The 19,571-nt window shown below is 36.7% G+C and overlaps 6 protein-coding genes across 6 annotated transcripts in view; 1 reads left to right on the top strand and 5 right to left on the bottom strand.

Moving 5' to 3' along the window:
* The window catches only part of LOC6651670 (chromatin-remodeling ATPase INO80), a 45,660-nt gene that overhangs the window by 7,609 nt on the left and 18,480 nt on the right, over positions 1 to 19,571 (top strand). The window contains exons 9-11 of the mRNA XM_023180374.2: positions 17,703 to 17,861; positions 18,432 to 18,534; positions 18,684 to 18,757. Coding sequence (XP_023036142.1) covers positions 17,703 to 17,861; positions 18,432 to 18,534; positions 18,684 to 18,757 — 336 coding nt within the window. The remainder of the gene's footprint in view (positions 1 to 17,702; positions 17,862 to 18,431; positions 18,535 to 18,683; positions 18,758 to 19,571) is intronic.
* On the bottom strand, positions 1,932 to 3,865 carry LOC26529992 (putative serine protease K12H4.7). Its single transcript, XM_023180377.2, has 5 exons — positions 3,602 to 3,865; positions 3,358 to 3,539; positions 2,835 to 3,299; positions 2,596 to 2,771; positions 1,932 to 2,530 (listed from the first exon to the last, which is right to left on the bottom strand). Exons 1-5 carry the CDS (start codon positions 3,848 to 3,850, stop codon positions 2,127 to 2,129), a joined length of 1,476 nt encoding a protein of 491 aa, XP_023036145.1. The 5' UTR covers positions 3,851 to 3,865; the 3' UTR covers positions 1,932 to 2,126.
* On the bottom strand, positions 5,505 to 7,296 carry LOC6650255 (thymus-specific serine protease). Its single transcript, XM_023180376.2, has 5 exons — positions 7,025 to 7,296; positions 6,774 to 6,955; positions 6,251 to 6,715; positions 6,008 to 6,183; positions 5,505 to 5,947 (listed from the first exon to the last, which is right to left on the bottom strand). The coding sequence occupies exons 1-5, from the start codon at positions 7,271 to 7,273 to the stop codon at positions 5,547 to 5,549; spliced, it is 1,473 nt and encodes a 490-aa protein (XP_023036144.1). The 5' UTR covers positions 7,274 to 7,296; the 3' UTR covers positions 5,505 to 5,546.
* On the bottom strand, positions 8,341 to 10,060 carry LOC6651672 (thymus-specific serine protease). The gene is made up of 4 exons (XM_002072790.4): positions 9,809 to 10,060; positions 9,554 to 9,735; positions 8,864 to 9,498; positions 8,341 to 8,805 (listed from the first exon to the last, which is right to left on the bottom strand). Exons 1-4 carry the CDS (start codon positions 10,043 to 10,045, stop codon positions 8,408 to 8,410), a joined length of 1,452 nt encoding a protein of 483 aa, XP_002072826.4. The 5' UTR covers positions 10,046 to 10,060; the 3' UTR covers positions 8,341 to 8,407.
* On the bottom strand, positions 10,298 to 12,224 carry LOC6651671 (putative serine protease K12H4.7). Its single transcript, XM_002072789.3, has 7 exons — positions 11,994 to 12,224; positions 11,742 to 11,923; positions 11,444 to 11,679; positions 11,143 to 11,374; positions 10,911 to 11,083; positions 10,549 to 10,848; positions 10,298 to 10,471 (listed from the first exon to the last, which is right to left on the bottom strand). The coding sequence occupies exons 1-7, from the start codon at positions 12,207 to 12,209 to the stop codon at positions 10,365 to 10,367; spliced, it is 1,446 nt and encodes a 481-aa protein (XP_002072825.1). The 5' UTR covers positions 12,210 to 12,224; the 3' UTR covers positions 10,298 to 10,364.
* LOC124459922 (putative serine protease K12H4.7) lies at positions 13,621 to 15,322 on the bottom strand. Its single transcript, XM_047009738.1, has 6 exons — positions 15,167 to 15,322; positions 14,921 to 15,102; positions 14,631 to 14,866; positions 14,379 to 14,577; positions 14,154 to 14,311; positions 13,621 to 14,091 (listed from the first exon to the last, which is right to left on the bottom strand). Exons 1-6 carry the CDS (start codon positions 15,314 to 15,316, stop codon positions 13,688 to 13,690), a joined length of 1,329 nt encoding a protein of 442 aa, XP_046865694.1. The 5' UTR covers positions 15,317 to 15,322; the 3' UTR covers positions 13,621 to 13,687.

Below are 19,571 nucleotides of genomic sequence, written 5' to 3'. Positions count from 1 at the left end.
TCAATGCCTTTAAAACTTAACTAAAATTAACTTTATTTTAAATTTTTAACTTTAAATTTGAAATGAAGTAAAATGCTATAAATGCTTCCTGTATGACTTTAAAATATAAAATTACTTAAAAACCTGGTGAATAATTGTCTTAAAGTTAGTTGCCGAATAAATTCTGTTCTGCACTATTCATCTCAAACATAATAATTTCATATTTTTGTAGTTTGTGGAATGATTTAAAGTTCAGCAATTCGAATTTCCATGTAGACTTAAAGCAAAATACATAGGAATGTAACTTAAAAATCACATATGCAACTTTGTCATAGAATTAATTCCTAAATTTAATTCGACAATGTTTAATTTTGGTTTTTATTTGCCAACAATTTGTAATCCTCTGTTAAAATGTATAATTTTTTGAGAATTTACTTATCTTACTTACCAAAATATTTTTCGCAACAAGTCAACACTTTGGTATTTCAGCTGGCCAACTCCCTTGTTCTGCCTACAAGTTCTTGTTAACGGAAATGTTGGGCCAAAAACTATACCAGTTACATTTTGTTAATGGTATTGAATGGATATTTATAAGCAAAAGACTTCATTATCATGCATCAGTTGGTACGAGATTTTTTTTTTCAGTCTTTGTCTTTCACGATTTATGACATTATCAAAAAGTCTGTCGAATAGTCTAAGAAATCGTTTTATATGTTAGTCACGTATCCAAATTTAGTGCAATTGATTGGGTGTAGGTAAGCTCTGTGCTCTGCCTGTCTATGTCCGTGATGAACTGTCTGGAGTGGTCACACCTTGAGTTCGAAATGTATCTGACGAATACATCAATTCTACATTTTTATTGCAACCTATTGGGACAGTTCTGTAGATTATTTTTATACCCTTGCAAAAAGGGTATATTAATTTTGGTCAGAAGTGTGCAACGCATAGAAGGAAGCATTTCCGACCATATAAAGTATATATATTTTTAATCAGCATGACGAGACGAGTTTATATAGCCATGTCCGTCCGTCCGTCCGTCCGTCTGTCCGTCCGTCTGGATCAACGCAAACTCCTCCTAGACCGTTGGAGCTACAGAGCTGAAATTTTGCATGTAGGCTTGTATATACTGCAGGCGTTGTATATCTCGGATTCAGCCGGATCGGATCACTATATCATATAGCTCCCATACAAAAGGCAAAGTCACGAACTGTGACTTTTCTCAATAACTTCGTTATTTTCTGAGCTATTGTCATGAAATTTAATATTAGTGAGTTAATTACACATATAAACGACTGTGCCAAATTTGATCAAGATCGGGTGACTATATCATATAGCTCCCATAGGAACGATCTTTCGAAAACAGTGACTTTTGTCAATAACTTCGCTACTTTTGACGCGATTGCTTTCAAATTAAACATTTGTTAGTTTAATATATCTGTTAATGACTGTGCCGAATTTGATAAAGATCGGGTTACTATATCATATAGCTCCCATAGGAACGATCGGTGGAAAACAGTGACTTTGATCAATATTCTAGTTTTTTCCTATGCGAAGATTGTTGGCCGTTCTTTCCTTTTTAGCTTAAACATTTTTCCACTTTGATGGCTATAGGTAAGGAAAGAGTTACCACAAAAGTTGCAAGGGTATACAAACTTTGACGCGGTCGAAGTTAGCCCCGGCCCTCTGGTTTATTTGACAATTAGAATACTAGAGTTTTAAAAAACAATCAGTAAAGTTAGTTTTGCAACGAATATGTTGGAAAAAGTTGTACTTTTTAATTAGAGTTTGAAAATTCCTTTTGCATATTTGGTTTACTGCCAGGACTTTCCTTAATCTTTTCTCTAGCGTAGATTTTATGAAATTTTTTCTCAATTTCTTTAATAAGATTGTATTCTTCGTTTATTTTCTTTTCTATTTTTCAATATTGTTCATCGTTTTATTTTTGTTATTAATATAAGTACATTTTATTATCATGACTAAAAGTGCTGCTGAGTTAACTTTTAATCACTTCAAAGTATTTTGATAGCACTTGTGTTAAACAGTTATTAAATGCAATCACTTAGAAAACTTCTTTTAAATTCTTATCAAATGAATATGGACACTCGAAGAGTCTTATAATATCTTACTAATAATTTTTAATAAATCTACTATTCGGTCAGCCATTTCCTAACCAATTCCACCAATTTCTCCTTTGAGGCACGCAATTCTGCGCTATCGCTATCACTAATAGAATCTTGATCCGGACAATGTGAAGCATTGGGTATAATGGTTGCCCCTTGCTTGACACCGGCGCCCACCTTAGACCAAGGATCCAAAGCTCCCTGAACGAAATAGACATTGGTCACTCCTGGATTGAGTCCACCGTAATCCTTATTGGTTGCAGCAATGTTAGAATTAATGTTGGCAACGGTATAATTCGAACTAAACACATCATAGCATGTGTCCGTGTAAAGGGTGGCAGGGAAAGATTTCCCAAATGGTTGCTTTCTGCCGGCGGACGATTGGAACCAACCGAATTCGTTGCAAGTTTGATAAGTCCATGCAATGCCAGCTGAATATTGATTAAGTGAAGCAGTTAATTAATTGTAAATGTTAAAGTTCTTGTGAGATACTCACTGCCTTGATAGTTGTCCATGGACCATTTGTAGTAGTCTACGGCTCCTTGATAATTGATTGGTATACATTCGGGTCTCTTCAAACGCCATTGAACAAATTGGGACAAGGCGACAGCATCATCATCACTGAAGCTTCTCAGAACTGAGCAATATTTGGGCAAGTCGTAGTTGTCGGGTCTTAAGAAGAGTACGTGAAAATTGTTAGTTGTTTCTTATCACCATCTTTTTGATTCTACTTACTTTTGATATTGAGCGATGTCAGCAAAGACATTTGCTATTGTACTAAAGATTTGCCATTGGTCGCTCTCGCTATCGACATCGAAATCCTCGCAGAGATTCAATTCCTCTTTGGCTTTTTCACCTTGACCAGTGGCAAATAAGTTCTGATAGTATGTTGTGGCATTGTCTATCAGATTATAGCAATAATCACCGCCTAACTTTTTGTAAGCCTTTCCAACCACTACCATGTAATCTGAGAAATCCACTTTGGCCACAAGTGGACCCGATGAGACCCAACTTCCTTTTATGACATCGGGATACTCTTTACGCAACCAAGTAGCCATTGTGGCTGAATATGAACAGCCAGATACAACCACTTTTGAACCATTATATTTCTCCGTTTCTAGCAGAGAATCAATAAGTGCGACAACATCGAATAAAGCCTGGTCAACTGACTGATATTTTAGATTCTCAGTGGAAAGTGGCCTCAAAGTATTAGAAGTGGGTTAGTTAAATGCTTGGAAGTTCTCATGTATAAACTCACTTGATGGGTATGCTTTCGCCAAAGAATCGATGTTCGGTATATATGAGAGAGCCATTATGTTGTTTGGCAATATCAACCCAGAGTCCTGAGGATATACCAGCTGCGTTAATGGCCCATTCTCCACCCAAATTTACAAAAATGGGCGATCCCTTTACATGATAGTCTTCGTTGATCATATAACGCTGGAAAAATTGAAAATTTTAATTAGTTTACTTGGTTTACTTTTTTCGATCAACGATCTTACATTCTGCCAGGTAGCATTATTTTCAGGATCAAAGTTGTCTAGAAATTGGGTGAACCAGCGAGTCTCCACATTGGCACGATTCAGGGCAGGTTTTAGAGGTGGTGGTCTATGCAGTTGTTCCAAGGATTCAACAAAGGCCGATTTGTTAGGTGGCGCCTTTGACTGCCCATCTGCTTTTAGATCTCGGCCCACACTGGCTGCAGCAGTTAAAGGTACCAGGATTGACACGGCAATTAAAAAATACTTCATATTGTTCTTGTTAGTTAGTTCACTTGTTTGCGAATGATTTCCTAACCCAATACATGGCCTATTTATTCAAAAAAATAAAGTGCATTTCTTTTGAGGGCTTAAGTGATAGTGATAATAATTAAAAAGTGTTATTTATATATAGATTATATGTAATTGAGACGTTACATCAGTTTATTACATTGTTATGTATTGTTTATGGTTAAGTGGACATCGAGTTCTTGTAGACATTCTGCTGTCATAGGATTGACTATGTTGCTTTATTTAAAAGCAGCCAAAAATAACAAGTATTCTTCGACCTAGACTTTTAATCCTTCCTCTTTAAAGTTATTTCTTAATATTGCAAAATTCTTTCTTTCTAATTTGATTCTGATTAGAAATACATATAGCCAATTTACTTTGCAATCATCTATATATGCTTTAAGTATTATAAACTTGGTGACAAATGATTTATTTACCTTTGTTACGTTTCCTTTGGACGCAGAGGCGATCATTATCACACGCGATTGACATGTTTGTGATGTAGGGTGATGACTACCGTAAACGTAACCGAAACATTACGACTTTATTTGCTTATTGATATCCATACATACATATGTATTTTTAATCAGTTTAGTGAAACATTTCAAAACAACGTAGTTTTTGGTTCTTTCCATTAGACGGGTGTTCTTGTTTGGAAGCCCGTCGTTCAGACCCTTTTTAAAAGAATTATAAGTTGAAAACAGAAATAGTTATATAGTTAAATAATAGAATTATGTTATTATATTAAGAACAAATTGAAAAAAAAAATTAATATCTTCGGTACGACGCGATGGCTTTTCAAAAAGTTCTTGGGTTTCAAAAAAACAGGCGATCGGCTGACTGCAGGGATAACTCGAAGCAATATTGTCTTAGTTTAAAGCGCAATTTTCAGATTTTCATTTGACGAAGTAGCGAGCGTTCAAACAAAGAAAAAAATCGTTATCCTTATTTTGTAGTTTATTGCCAAAAATTCTAAAATTCTGAATGAGTGCAGTCAACTGCACACTTAAGACTGAATTAAACGATATTCTTAAAACTCCAAAGCCTAATTAAAGTAGATAAAATATTTTCCCTACTAAAAACGCAACGCCAAATTCTAACTAGACCACAAAACTCTTCACATTTTCTTTTATAAACATTTTCTTTTCTTGTAAATTAAGCAAATTAAACAAGACAGAGATCATCATATATACCTATGAAATTATTCGTCAACATTAAAAACTAAGCTTTAAGCCATTGCTTTAAATTATTAGTAAAGCACTAATTCCAAACCTGCAATTATGAGTGAGTGAGTATTTTTTTAACATTTTTGTCTTATCAACATCTGAACAATTGTTAACACACTTACTTATTCTCTGAACAAGATTGGAGAAACAAGAGTAATTAATCACATTAAAGAAAGTCCACAATGATTTCTAATTTGATTTCGGTATTATCCTTTTATTATTCTGGCAATACATTCAATGTTTAACTATGATGATATTCCTATCTGCAATTTGTATTTGTTTTGCCACAGTTTTCAATCTCCCCAAAGAATTTGAAGTGACTTAGGCCCTTGTGTCACAACAATTACTATTTAAAATGACGTAAAGAACGTCTGTTAATTGTTTATCAAATGGAAGAAGAGGATGGATAGTTTTGGTTTTGTATTATTATTATTATTATTTATTCTTTATTACTATTTCAACCATTCGCTAACCAATTCTGCCAATTTCTCCTTGGAGGCACGCAATTCTGCGCTATCGCTAGCACTTATAGAATCCACGTCCGGACAATGTGAAGCGTAGGGTATAATCGTTGCCCCCTGGCTGATACCAGCGCCCACCTTAGACCAAGGATCCAAAGCTCCCTGGACGAAATAGACATTGGTCACTCCTGGATTGAGTCCGCCGAATTGCTTATTGGTTGCAGCAATTTTAGAATCAATGTTGGCAACAGTATAATTCGAACTAAAGACATCATAACAGATATCCGTGTACAAGGTGGCAGGAAAAGATTTCCCAAACGGTTGCTTACTGCTAGCCGATGATTGGAACCAACCGAATTCATTGCAAGTCTGATAGGTCCAACCCAAGCTAGCTGAAAGTTTTCGAAAAGTGTAAGCGATTGAAAAGGTTGTACGTGTTATCAGATACTTACGGTCGTCATAGTTGTTCTTAGACCAAAGGTAGTAGTCCACAGCTCCTTGATAAGTTGCTTGAACGCAAGCTGGTTTCTTTAAACGCCACTGAACAAATTTTGACAAGGCGGTGGCATCGTCATCACTGAAACTTCTCAGAACAGAGCAATATTTGGGCAAATCATAGTTTTGGGGTCTAAAATGAAAAGAGGCAAACTTATAAGTTTCTGTTAACCTATATTTTATTTATATATTATACTCACTTTTGATATTGAGCGATTGCAGCAAATATATTTGCTATAGTACTGAAGATTTGCCATTGATCGCTCTCGCTATCGACATCGAAATCTTCACAGAGATTCAATTCCGTTTTGGCCTTTTCACCTTGACCAGTGGCAAACAAGTTCTGATAGTATGTAGTGGCGTTGTCTATCAGATTATAGCAATATTCACCCCCTAAATCATTGTATGCCTTTCCAATTACTACCATGTATTTGGCAAAATCAACTTTAGCCACAAGTGGAGCCGAAGAGGCCCAGCTGCCTCTGACAACATCGGGAAACCATTGTCGCATCCAAGTGGCCATTGAAGCTGAGTATGAACAGCCAGAGACAACAACTTTGGAACCGTTATATTTATCCGTGAGTAGCAACGACTCGATAATTGAGTAGGCATCGTACAATGCCTGATCAACCGATTGATATTTCAGATTTTTTGTGGAAAGTGGCCTGAAAGTTAAACAATTTGAGTAAAGATACTCTTAAAAGTTGGGAAAAGGGAACTAACTTGATAGGAATGCTTTCGCCAAAAAAACGGTGTTCTGTATAGAGGAGAGAGCCATTGTGTTGCTTGGCAATATCAACCCAGAGTCCTGAGGATATTCCAGATGCATCGATGGCCCACTCACCTCCCAAATAAACAAAAATGGGTGATCCCTCCACATAGTAATCTTCGTTGATCATGTAGCGCTGCAAGATTTGAGAATTATTATTAGTTGACTTTTATTTGTATGTCTTATTCTCGATCAAGGATCTTACATTCTGCCAGGTAGCATTATTACTAGCATCAAAATTGTCTAGATACTGGGTGAACCAACGCGTCTCCACATTGGCACGTTTCAAAGCAGGTTCACGAGGTGGGGGTCTATGCAGTTGCTCCAAGGATTCCACAAAAGCCGATTTGATAGGTGGCGCCTTTGACTGCCCATCTGCTTTTAGATCTGTTCCCACACTGGCTGCAGCAGTTAATGGTGCCAGGATTGTTAGGGCGATTAGAAAATAGTTCATTGTTCTTGTTAGTTAGTTCACTTGTTTGCGAATGAATTCCTACCTCAATACCCGGCCTATTTATTCAAAACCAATCTAAGGCACTAATCTTCGAGGGCTTAAGTGATAGGGTTTTCTGATTGAAAGGAATATAGCAAATGTTGATAAGACGTAATTGAAGTGCATTTTCACGTGTTGCACTGTGTTGCGTTACTTTACATTGCTTTAATATCACAATTTACTTAAATATTTTATAAACAATGACTAAATTTCTTTGGAGAAGAAACTGTTATCTTTGAATTTAATATCTAAACCGTTCGAAATTTGGTAATTGGCCTTCTTCGGTCTTAATTTAGAAATTGCGAAATTTTTTTTATTACTAACTTATCATCTAATCCTCATCATAAATATAACGAACTTAATTCTTAATTGTCTATATAAGCACCCGGGAATTATGCACTTGGCTGACAATTTACTATTTACTTTTGTCACGTTTTCTATGGGCCAGGAGCCGATCATTAGTACAAAATATTGACATTGTTGTGATGTAAGGCAATGGCCACATCGTAAATCGTAACCGAAACGTTATGAAAATATTTGATATAGATATTGGGTATTGTGAAATATTTCCTCACACAGTGATGCTTAATATTGCAAAATGTTTAGAAGTTGAGTGATCTTTGAGTGAAAATTTATTTACTTAGTCAGATTGAATAAAAACCTACGTGCTTTAATGAGAAAGATGTTTTCTTGTTAAATTTTACCATTTATTTTTTCAACAAATTGTTTACTAATCAAATTGAAGTAAAATGGCAGGTCAAAAGATTGCATATTGTGTGTTCACATACATTGTGTTCTTACATCTGACATCTGCCTTTTACATCCTACATTCATCAGCATGACTTTAAAACTGCACTTGAAAGTGTTGCATACATTTAGGAGGCATGGAACATACCTAAAGAAAAATTTACTTGGTTCTATTTCTAGGTATTTAGAATCTAAACCTAAAATGGCAATGATAGAACATTGATTTCGTAATAGATTGACCACTGAAAGAGATTTACCCATTATAAACAACGATAAAAAAGTATTAGTAAATTCTTGTTATATATTTTTTTCTTGTTTGTTATCAAGAACTTATCTAGACCCATAAATTTAGGCCAACCATTCGCGCACCAGCTCAGCCAATCGTTCCTTAGACGCGCGCATTTCAGCTGTATCACCCGCATCAATAGAACCAAAGTCAGCACAGTGGGATGCATTTGTTATGACAGTGGCACCCTCGGTGACACCGTGACCCATGGGATTCCAGGGATCCAGACCACCGTGTGTCATATAGATATTCTCTACTTCGGGCGCCATACCACCAAAATCAATATTCGTCTGACTGACACTTAATCCAATATTTTCATTAGTAAACTGTGTGCCAAAGACATCAGCACAGAGAGTTGTATAAAGAAGGGCGGGGAATTTGTTGCCAAATGGTTGATTGTTTGATCCAGACGATTGATACCAACCGTATTCATTGCAAGTCTGATAGTACCAGGGACGAGCTGCAAGATAAATAAAGTCATTAGAAAATATTTAAATAAAACAACAACCACAACTTACAGGCACTAAAGTTCTCAATGGACCATAGATAATACTCCACAGTGCCAGAGTAACGGGCATCGATGCATGAAGGGTAACCCCATGCCCAGTAGGCAAAGTTTGCAATGGCTGTGGCATCGTCATCGAAACTAAGCAAGAAATCGCAATAGTATTCAATCTCGCCATATCTTTGATATTGTGCCACACCAGAGAAGATATTCGAAATACTACCAAACAATGTCCACAAATCCAGATCGTTTTTGTCGTCAAACGAACTGCACAAACGTAGCATGGCTCTTGCTTCCGCAGCTCGATTGTTTTCGAACATTGATTCCAATTCGGCAATGCCATTGTTGATGCGATTATAGCACTGCTGGCCACCTAATTGAAGGAAAGCACGGCCCACAACCTCTTTGTATTCGGTGAAATCAACCTTAGCCAACAAAGGAGCACTCGAGGCCCAACCACCTTCGACCAAATCGGGATAGAGACGCTTGAACCACACGACCATAGTCGCTGAATATGAGCCACCAGCTAGCAAAACTTTTGAATTGGTCAATTGGGAATTCTCCGATTTGTAGGTCTCAATAAAATGTGCCACATCAGCCAGGGCTTGCTTCACATGCAAATATTGCAAATGTTCCGTGGACATGGTGCTGCAAGTAGAATCCGTTAAATCTGCTTAGACTAGTCACCGTCATTAGTACTTACGTTGTGGGAATACTTTCACCATAATAACGATGTTCTGTATATATCAGGACACCCTTGTGCTCCTGAGCCATGTCATACCAATGACCAGCACTGACCATGCTGTCCTCGATTGCCCATTCACCACCCAAATAGATGAAAATGGGGCTGCCCTCCTCTTGGAATTCATCGTTGACCAAATAGCGCTAGAAACAAAAATATATCACATGTTTTCCGTTTTCCAAATTGAACTTTGGTCTTGTTGCTGGCTGCCCATACCATTTGATAGGTTTGCGTATTACTCTCATCAAAATGATCCAATTTCTGGGCTATCCATTTTTCCTCCACATTGGCACGCTTAAGAACTGTCTGCTTGGGTGGTCCACGATGAAGTTCCTTCATGGTTTTCACCAATATTGGCAGATCTTTGGCATTTTTCCATTCGGCAACATGTGCCAATGAAAAACTAAAGACCAGGGCAAGTGCGAGGCCAATTACCGTACGCATAGTCGACATTTTCAGAAGTGAAATTCACAAATGGCCGTCATTCGGTTTTTAAACGAAACAAGAAACATTGTGAGCTTGCGTTAAATAATAACTATATGGTCGACGATAAGTGTAAGTAAGATCATAAATTTGGTTGTTTGATTTGATAAAGGTTAACTAGAATGGGAAACTTTGCTAGATTACTTGACCATTATAAATTGTAAGTCTTTACTTAGTCAAAAGATTACCAAAGAAATCACAGAGGCGACAACGCCTTCGGAATATACATAAAATAGAATCAATTTTATTATTTTTCAAATCAAGTTTAAAATTAAAATAATTTTAAAATTTATTGAACCCATTTGCGAACTAGTTCCGCTACAGCCAATTTGGAATCACGCATTTCCTCGCTGTCACTATCGCTGATCGAACCAAAGTCCTTGCAATGGGCATAGTCTATAAAAAATTAAAGAGATTAACCATTAAGAAAAATGAATCATCTTTTACCAAAGATACCGCCACTCTGAACTCACCTGGTATAACTGTGGCCACCAATTCCAGTGATTCATCTTGTATTCCCATGGCACGCCATGGATCCAATTGTCCGTGAGTGATGTGAATATCATATACACCAGGTTCAAGGCGTCCAAAATATTCATTTGTATCCCAAACTTGATTTGTGATAAACTCATTCGAGAATTTCTCGCCATAGATATCAGCACACATAGTGGTATATAAAGTCAAGGGGAATTTGGTGCCAAAAGGTTGATTGCTTGATCCAGAGGTCTGATACCAGCCATACTCATTGCAAGTCTGATAGATCCATTGACGCACTGCAAGAAAATAATTCAAATGAATAACTCTTTTTCTGGATTTATCCAGCGGTCTTCCTCACTTATATTGCCCGTATATTTGGTCTCGAGTAGCTCACTGAGTATAGCCTTGTAGCTCAAGTCGTTGCACTTGCCACCGCCCTGTTCGAATACACCCAGCAGATAGCTGGTCACGCCAATAAGATCATCGGGTTCAGATAGAATCTTATCGCAAACTCCCTCAATTTGGCCAGCACTAAAAAAAGGGAAATATTGAGAAAGATACAACTTTTTCAAAGGAGAATTGCCACTTACTTGTGGGTCTGAACAACGCCAGCAAATATATCAGAAATTTCACTGAACAATGTCCATACATCCAAATCACTGTTCACATCAAAGGGTTCGCACAGTTTAAGCAAAGCCTTGACTTCGGCTCCACGTTTGTCGGCAAGCAATTGTTCCAACTCACTTATGCCTTTCTCTATGCGATTATAGCAGGCCGATCCACCCACTTGGGCTATAGATTGGCCAGTGATTTCCTTGTACTCTAAAGTGATCCATTGATTCAGATATAGAGATTTTGTTTTAATGTCATTGAATATTATCCCGCACTTACCTACAAAGTTAACCTTGGCATACAGGGGAGCACTTGAAGACCAGCCACCGGCAACTAGATCTGGATAAGTTCTTTTGAACCACACAACCATGGATGCTGAATAAGAACCACCTACAATTATCACCTTAGAATCTGCCAAACCAGCATAGTTTGCTTTCTGAGTTCTAATGAAGTGAGCCAAATCGGCCAGTGCTTGTTTTACACTCAAATATTCCAGACTCTCCACTGACAGATCACTGAAATTAAAAATCTCCATTGTAAGTACAATAAACTGTACTTCTTAAAATAAACTACTCACTCTAAAGGCTTGCTCTCGCCATAGAAACGATGTTCAGTGTAGGCCAACAGACCCTTGTGCTCCTTAGCCATGTCGTACATGTGTCCAGAGGTAATCCGACCAGTAGAAATTTCCCATTCGCCACCTAGGAATATAAATAGAGGTCCACCAGACTCATAAAGAGCTTCGTTTAGCATATATCGCTAAAATTGGGAGTAAAAAAAATAAATTATATAAATATTTCCTTAATTTATCCAAAGAATATTTTCTTACCATTTGCCAGGTCCGCGTGTCTTCATCGTTAAAATGATCCAACTTCTGTTCAATCCATAGGGTTTCCACCTGATCGACACGCTGCTGATTCACTGGCACTGGCGGTTCGCTATGCAATTTCTTGAAAGTGTGCTGGAAAATCGAATCCCCTTTAGCCTGGGCTAATAGCGTTACTGCTAGAATCAGCGCAAAGCTGGCAGTTAACAAAAGTTTCATCGTTGAATGTTAACAGCAGACTGTTTGAAATTCTGCAGTGAATTGTGTCGTATATAAACCAAGCGAGCAAATCTTATCTAGCCCACACTACTAACCCTAGTCAAAAACCTACTTAAGTGGGCCTATTCAACTTGGGTATTATCTTCCTACCTTTTTTTTTTGCCGAGAGCTTGTAAATAATACCAGCATGCTTGTTTAGAGTACTGCGAGTCTAAAACCTTGTCAAAGGTAACAATCGGGCCAAGTAAGTATGCTTCGGCTGAGGCTCTATCAATCAATTGCCTTAGAGTAGTTAGTTGGCCAGAAAGTGATTTTATTTTTAAATGCTTGGCGATAACAACATTGTTTCATGATTCTATGGTCAATTTTGTTAATTAATTTTTGTGATTATTTAATCGATTTTGCCAAGTGTTCTAATAATGCAATCGCAACCGCAGTTTGTTTAAGTAACTTGTTTTATTCTACAGCATTAATACCCTGATTGTCGATTTACATATCAAATTTTTTACCTCTCTTTCTTATGTTGTGCCTGAGAATTACACAAAAGAATTACACACAAAAGAATTACACACAAAAAGTCATAGTGTTTGTTTATCACATGTTTCGAAAAAAATGTGTTGAAATTATTTAAAGTATTTGCAATATATGATGAGGAAAAACCGAGCTCATATTGAAAATACGCTTTCCCGAATTAGGTGCACCTCTCGAATTTAAGTCACCAAAAATCATGCATCATATGTGTGTATATACACATATAAAATTTGACGATCCAAAGATTGCGAGTTTTAAGCTGGTAACAATTATATAATATTTGTTAAGGTTAATTTCACTAATAAAGTGTTAAAGAAAGCAAATGCCGTTAAAAAGATAAACGTGTTTTCAGCAGTTATTTTACATTCTATATTTTAACTTAGTGGGATTTACACTTCCTTTTGATCAATCATCAAGAAGGGATCTAAGTGTTTCTATTTTTATTCTGAAAGTTTTGATTATATTCTAATTATAAATATTTTTATATATTTATTAATTTTACCCAAAGTCTATCACTAATTGGCCAAGATAATCTTAATTAATTCAGCAAACATAATGAAAGTCTGCATTGATTCACATGAGGTGGCAAAGTATTAATGAATTTAAGTTAACTGCGTCACGGAAAATATAAATTCTACGCCTGATTTTAAAAGATCTGAGGCAATCAAAACTGCGTCATTGTTAGAAAGTCTTGGTATCCCTTAACAATATGATGTCAGAAATGGTATATGCAGTTGTAAATTTACTGCAACTAAAACTACTTCACATTGACGTAATACATAGTTTTGTTTTTGAAAAAGTTCCTATAACAGATAATGGTTAGACAAGAAAAATTCGAGTGCTTGAAATTTCTTCCACGAACTCATAAATAACAATTTTATCTTGAATTGACGCCATGTATTTGAAAAACTGATTGACAATTGATTTACAACAAACTATTTTTCCATTTATTTCCCATTGATCCATTGGCGCATTAGTTCGACACCGTGTTCTTTGGCCGCTCGTGTAAGAGGCCAATCTTTCACATTGCGTTGCCTCAAATCATGGCAATGACCAATGCCTGGTATTATGGTGGCTCGTTCATCGTGAACTCCAGTATATTTCCAAGGATCATCCTCGGCATGAGTGAAATAAATGTGTGTTACATTTGGCTCATAGCCACCATGACGAATATTTGTGTTGTCGACCAAACTACTGACGTAATCAATGGTATATTTGGGACCAAATTGTTTTTTACATTTGCCAATAACCTCCGTGAAGGGCATCTTGTATTGGCCAAATGGTTGATGAACCGATGATGTGCTCATAAAAGCTCCCATTCCATTGCAACTTTGCCAGAGCCATTGACGTCCTATACGAAAATTAATCAACATTTAGCTGCACTAGTATTCATAAGAATTTAAAAAACCCTACCGAAAGTATTTTCATCAACCTTTAAACTATCTGCATTATCAAAACTATAAAGATGTGGAATTTTTGTGGCCAGATAACCGAGGAATTCGGAAAATTTAAATATATCGTCGTTCCTTGGCGAGGTCAAGTTGCGGCAAATGCCTTTCATGTAGGTAAAACTGAAGAGTCGTGGAGAAAAACAAACAAAAATAATGTCAAATTGAGAGACACTGAACTAATACTTACTTACGATGTTGCACTTCCGTGGAAAATATTTCAGTAATATGTTCCATATGTATAGTTAGATTCTTAGCTTCTAGTTCTAAATAAGTTGAATCATTTTGTCTCTTGTGATCCCAGTAAGACAGACTCATCCTTTCCACAAGATTGTAACCAGAATCACCGCAAATCTTTCTAATCGATTTACCCACACTAATTAGACCATCTAAAAAATGCATCAATGAATTGATTGAGATTTGTTTTAATCTACAAACTTACCACTATAGTCTAAAGCATGATGTAGAGCCGCTCCAGATGCCCAACCAGCGTCTATGGATTGCGGATAGTATCTGCGGAACCATGTTACCATACCCCCAGCATATGAACAGCCAACCATAATGACTTTTGAGTTGCTCAGACCTTTTATTTTTGATTTTTGGTACTTAATAAAGTAATCCAAATCGGCCAGAGCTTGTTCCGTACTCAAATATTTTAAATTTTCTATACTTAAATCTCTGAAAATGAGATTACTTAAAAATAAATTCAAGCAATTCGGTTATCCTACTTACGCCACGGGAAAACTTTTACCATAATAACGATGTTCGGTATTAAAACCATAACCTTGAAATTCTTCAATCATCTCATAGAATAAACCCAATAGAGTAGCCTTCATAGAAATCGACCATTCACCTCCCACATTAATCATTATAGGACCTCCGGGCTTGAAATAACGATTGGTGTAAGAATATCTCTACAAAAGCATTAAAGGAGATTGATCAAGTTATAGGATGTATAATTTATGCCATTCTTCTTACCATTTTCCATGTTCTATTGTCACTGGCATTAAAATTATCAACTTTTTGTTCAATCCAATCAAATTTCTCCTGAAATTTATCGTGGAATTCGTCTGACACTATGCATTCTATGAACAATAAAAAGAGCCATATTGATTTTCCTACTTTCATTTTAATCAAGAACTGAGGTAAAAAATATTGCCATATGTTTGCTTATATAGAGAATCTATATTTGTCATGCTTTAATTTAACAAATTGCCACAACCAAATGTTTAGAAACGCTTTAATATAGTTATTTGAAACTAATTTAATGACATCGATCTCTCGAAATGTCGACAGGGTCAAATGAAAATTACTTAATAAGGTTTATTTCCTTGTAGTTAACAAGTCACTATGCTCTTTGCCCCTTCCAAAATCCCGATAGCTTAAATCGGTTATGGAATAACGATCAGCTGATTAAACCATATCTACTAAAATCAAAGTGATTTTGGTATTGCTCAAGAACTTTTAGTTTAAAATTCGCCAAATAGTTGACCCGAGTAAGTTTAGGTTGTATACTTAATACACAAGTGTTAAGATAAAATTTATGAAAAAAGTTTGTTGTAGAAGAAATAAATGTTCTAGTCTTTTTATACCATACACCCATAGGGTGAAATGGTATATTAAAGTCGCCAAAATGTATGTAACAGGCAGAAGGAAGCATCTCCGACCCCACAAAGTATATATATTCTTGATCAGGATCAAAAACCGAGTCGATCTAGCCATGTCCGTCTGTCCGTCCGTCCATATGAACACCTAGATCTCGGAGACTATAAGAGCTAGAGCCACCAAATTTGGTATGCAGTCTCGTGTAGTATGTACGCTTATCGAGTTTGTTTCAAATTTTTGCCACGCCCCCTTCCGCCCCCGGAATTTACATAAAACTGTTTTTCTTAAAAAGTATGGCAGATAGAGACATCAAATTTGGGTTATATACTCGTTTAGTTAGCGCGCAGAAAATAATTGTTCCAACTTTTTGCCACGCCCCCTTCCGCCCCCGGAATTTACATAACTCTGATTTTCTTAAAAACTATGAAAGCTACCGACATTAAATTTGGTATGTAAGTTAGCTTAATAGACGCGCAGATATTGACTATTTAAAAATTTTGCCACGCCCATTTCCGCCCCCGAAAATTAAACAAAACTGATTTTCTCGAAAACTAACAAAGTTAAAGTCACCAAATTTAGTATGTATATTGGCTTAGTATGCGCGCAGAATACATATAGTTTAATATGTTGGCACGCCCACTTCCGCCTCCATAATTTAGAAAAAACCGATTGGCTCTTGCAATTTTTTGACCATCGTGATCAAATTTGGCAGACTAATAAATCTTATCTATTTTAACCAAACTACCAAATTTTAGTTTTTTTTTTTGAAATCGGTCAAGAAGCATACAAAATATGCGTATGAACGTATTTTGCTGCGCGATCCATAAGGGCAGAATTGGCCGTTGGCTAGTGGCGGCGCTAGAGTGCTCGTGTGTTTGTAGAGTGAGCGAGATAGCATATGGTATGAGGCATGTTAAAACAATTTAATAGACATACATTTGGTTTTCGAAATTTTAAATATTTGTTTCACCTGGTGTATGATATACCCAAGTCGGCGAGACGACTTACTTACTTCATTTGTTGTTGTTTTGCTTTTTATCTTTTTATTAATACTCTGAACGATTGGCCTCTTCAAACGAATGCATGCTTAGCATTGATTAGTATTATTTACTTCTTCAAAATTCAAGTTCGGTTCTAAACATTGTTTCTTAATGGGGAAAGCACAAAGTAGTTAAGATTAATTAAATGTCTAGTTTTTATTCTGACTTTGAATGTAAATACTCGATACTCACTCGGGTTCTTAACGATAACAGTTATGACGCAAGTTTTAGGGCAAATGAAAGCTGTCATTGTTGTAAATATTTACTTTGTGCTTATTTATAACGATCAAGCTTTTGATTTTGTATTATTTATTCCTCTATATAGAAAACGTAAAAGTACTTTTCATAAATAATTAAATACTTTTGAGTGCAAATTTGTTTTACAAAGTAATCATTTAATGCAGCAAAATGTTAGCTATGAATTTAGTTCCGTGTGTGATTGACAGTTTCCTTAGCTAAAGGAAATTCAATAGATCACTTCCTTGTATCGGCAAATTCACCCCAAGCAACACGTGTTCCACATAGAACAGAATAGAATTAGAAATTCCCTAAGCTATACAATTATAATTGGGCTCTTCCATGTCAGCCGGAAGTGCCACTCCTCGGGATGGCAGGGGATAAGAAATCCCAAATCACTTGCATCCCAAAACACGTACCAAGTGTCTAGGAAAAAGGGTTTTGGCCGCTCTCTACTCTAGATAATGGACAAACAGAAGCCGCCAAACAGGAAAGGCGTAAAACGCGTCGTGATGGCACAAAAGTGTTTTGTGCATGGAAAGGATGCACGTGCAGGGAAATTATTTGCATAATTTATCCTTTAAATTATCCTTTTTTCTCTTTCTCTCTCTCTCTCTTGGTTTTTTTTCCAGGTCATCTTCTATGATTCAGATTGGAATCCCACTGTCGATCAACAGGCCATGGATCGAGCCCATCGGCTGGGTCAAACTAAACAGGTGACTGTCTATCGTCTCATCTGCAAGGGAACAATCGAGGAACGCATTCTACAACGAGCCCGCGAAAAGAGCGAGGTAAGCAAAAGTACTTCAACTCCAGTTCAACAGGAAACCGCAAAAACTCACATCACTCAAACAAAAAACACAGTGTAAAGTTTTGCTCGGTTTTCCTTTTGTTTTGCCGCATATTAGGCACGTGCGTTGCAGCAACTTAAGGCACCAAGTCTCTTCCCTTTTCCCCTTTTCAGTTCTTGTGGCATTGTTGCGTTTGAATGCGAAACACGAGCACTTGTAAAAAGTGGAAACCAAGGGGGAATAGATGGGGGACGATTTTATTTTATTTTGTAAATCGACACCGGAAATTAATTATACAATTGGTTAAGGCAACATTGCTCACTCGCCGCGTGATAGAGGGAGGAGGCAACTCCTTTTCGGTTTTTATTATTGGCTTAATTACCGAATTACAAACGAAAATTTTCTTTTTCAATTACCATATAAAAGCATTACGACTGATATTTATGCGGAAGTTGTCGCTAATTTATTTTTTCATTCAGTTCCATCCGTGTACGTGTTTTATTTCATTTGCTGATATGAATTTTAAAACAAAATATTTTTTATTTTTTTTTTTTAATTTTTCTACTACAGATACAACGTATGGTCATAAGTGGCGGCAATTTCAAACCCGATACACTTAAGCCCAAGGAAGTGGTATCATTGCTTCTGGATGATGAGGAAATCGAAATGAAATGTATGTTGAGAAAGTCATAAAATTGAACCCTCCTTATATCAAATTCTTCAAAAGTTTGAAAAGATTTAGCGCTGGCAATATATAGTTTTTTAATTTTTCAGTCATTTGATAGATGAAGTAATATTTATTTTTGTCTTCCCTCTCCACAGATCGCCATGAAGCCAAATTGCAGGTGAAAGAAGAGTCGTCTACAGGCGAGCGTAAAAGGCGTAATCCCAATAAGGTGAGAAATTGATAACTTAATACTAGATATATCTCTATATATGTATAGTCCGGATCATGCATGATGTTAGACTAAATGCTCTTAATGGATGTTTATTAGACCAAGTTTGCACTTGCTGCTGACTCTGTGGCAAGAGGCACGACAAGTTGTGCTCCCATACAGGTTGTAATGAAAGTAAATGATCTTTTGAGTGAAGTTCAAATTGCGATTGCCATATACAGAGAGCAAAAGCGAGACCAAGACCAAGTCGATGCTAGTTTGTTGCTGCTGATGTTGTTGTTCTTGGTCATGGTCACGTGATTCATGCAACAGGCACAACACAAAGACAATTCAATTTGCTACAAAACTCAAACTCATCGCTAGCTATTTCGTCTTGGTCTTGGTCTACGTAGCGTGCTTTGAACTTACTTATGGCCATATATTGCCCAAGCCTAAGTCTTCCATTTCTGTATATATTCATTCATCCAAGTGTAGTGTTCCCTAACTCTCCAAAGCAAACACTTTGCTCTTACCCTACTTGGGTAGTCTCTCTCTCTCTCTCTCTCTCTTTCTCTCTTTCTGTCTCTGTCTTCTCTCCCCATATAGTCTTTAAAAAACAGTTTCAAGTGCTTTTGGTTTATTTTATTTTTGCTGCTTGTGGGGTGCAGCGCTGACTTCTTCTTCTTGGACATCACTTGGTCGTCGTCTCTGACTCTGACTCTTCTTTTTTCTTTGGTTTCGCTAAATGATTTTGTGCGTTCAATGGAACAGTGATTATGGTCCGTCTGTTGAGTCGTCGTCTCCGTCGTCATCGTTGTTCCTCTCAGGTTCTATA

Source organism: Drosophila willistoni, chromosome 3R, assembly GCF_018902025.1.
Source record: "Drosophila willistoni isolate 14030-0811.24 chromosome 3R, UCI_dwil_1.1, whole genome shotgun sequence".
Taxonomy (NCBI): Eukaryota; Metazoa; Arthropoda; class Insecta; order Diptera; family Drosophilidae; genus Drosophila; species Drosophila willistoni.
Note: the sequence above shows the minus strand (reverse complement) of the source record. Positions and strands in the feature narration are given on the sequence as shown.

Bases quoted from the DNA above. Each gene is read 5' to 3' on its own strand.
- LOC26529992 (XM_023180377.2), bottom strand. From the start codon at position 3,850: ATGAAGTATTTTTTAATTGCCGTGTCAATCCTGGTACCTTTAACTGCT. The intron at 3,540-3,601 runs GTAAGATCGTTG...CAATTTTTCCAG, and splicing joins ATAATGCTACCTGGCAGAAT to CGTTATATGATCAACGAAGA. The intron at 2,772-2,834 runs GTAAGTAGAATC...ACTCTTCTTAAG, and splicing joins GACATCGCTCAATATCAAAA to ACCCGACAACTACGACTTGC.
- LOC6650255 (XM_023180376.2), bottom strand. From the start codon at position 7,273: ATGAACTATTTTCTAATCGCCCTAACAATCCTGGCACCATTAACTGCT. The intron at 6,184-6,250 runs GTGAGTATAATA...TTTTCATTTTAG, and splicing joins GCAATCGCTCAATATCAAAA to ACCCCAAAACTATGATTTGC. The intron at 5,948-6,007 runs GTAAGTATCTGA...GAAAACTTTCAG, and splicing joins TAAGAACAACTATGACGACC to CTAGCTTGGGTTGGACCTAT.
- LOC6651672 (XM_002072790.4), bottom strand. From the start codon at position 10,045: ATGTCGACTATGCGTACGGTAATTGGCCTCGCACTTGCCCTGGTCTTT. The intron at 9,736-9,808 runs GTATGGGCAGCC...TTTTGTTTCTAG, and splicing joins ATACGCAAACCTATCAAATG to CGCTATTTGGTCAACGATGA. The intron at 8,806-8,863 runs GTAAGTTGTGGT...TTTATCTTGCAG, and splicing joins CATTGAGAACTTTAGTGCCT to CTCGTCCCTGGTACTATCAG.
- LOC6651671 (XM_002072789.3), bottom strand. From the start codon at position 12,209: ATGAAACTTTTGTTAACTGCCAGCTTTGCGCTGATTCTAGCAGTAACG. The intron at 11,924-11,993 runs GTAAGAAAATAT...TCCCAATTTTAG, and splicing joins ACACGCGGACCTGGCAAATG to CGATATATGCTAAACGAAGC. The intron at 11,084-11,142 runs GTAAGTGGCAAT...CCCTTTTTTTAG, and splicing joins GGCGTTGTTCAGACCCACAA to TGCTGGCCAAATTGAGGGAG.
- LOC124459922 (XM_047009738.1), bottom strand. From the start codon at position 15,316: ATGAAAGTAGGAAAATCAATATGGCTCTTTTTATTGTTCATAGAATGC. The intron at 14,867-14,920 runs GTAAGTAGGATA...TCTCATTTTCAG, and splicing joins GGTAAAAGTTTTCCCGTGGC to AGATTTAAGTATAGAAAATT. The intron at 14,312-14,378 runs GTAAGTATTAGT...ACGACTCTTCAG, and splicing joins ACGGAAGTGCAACATCGTAA to TTTTACCTACATGAAAGGCA.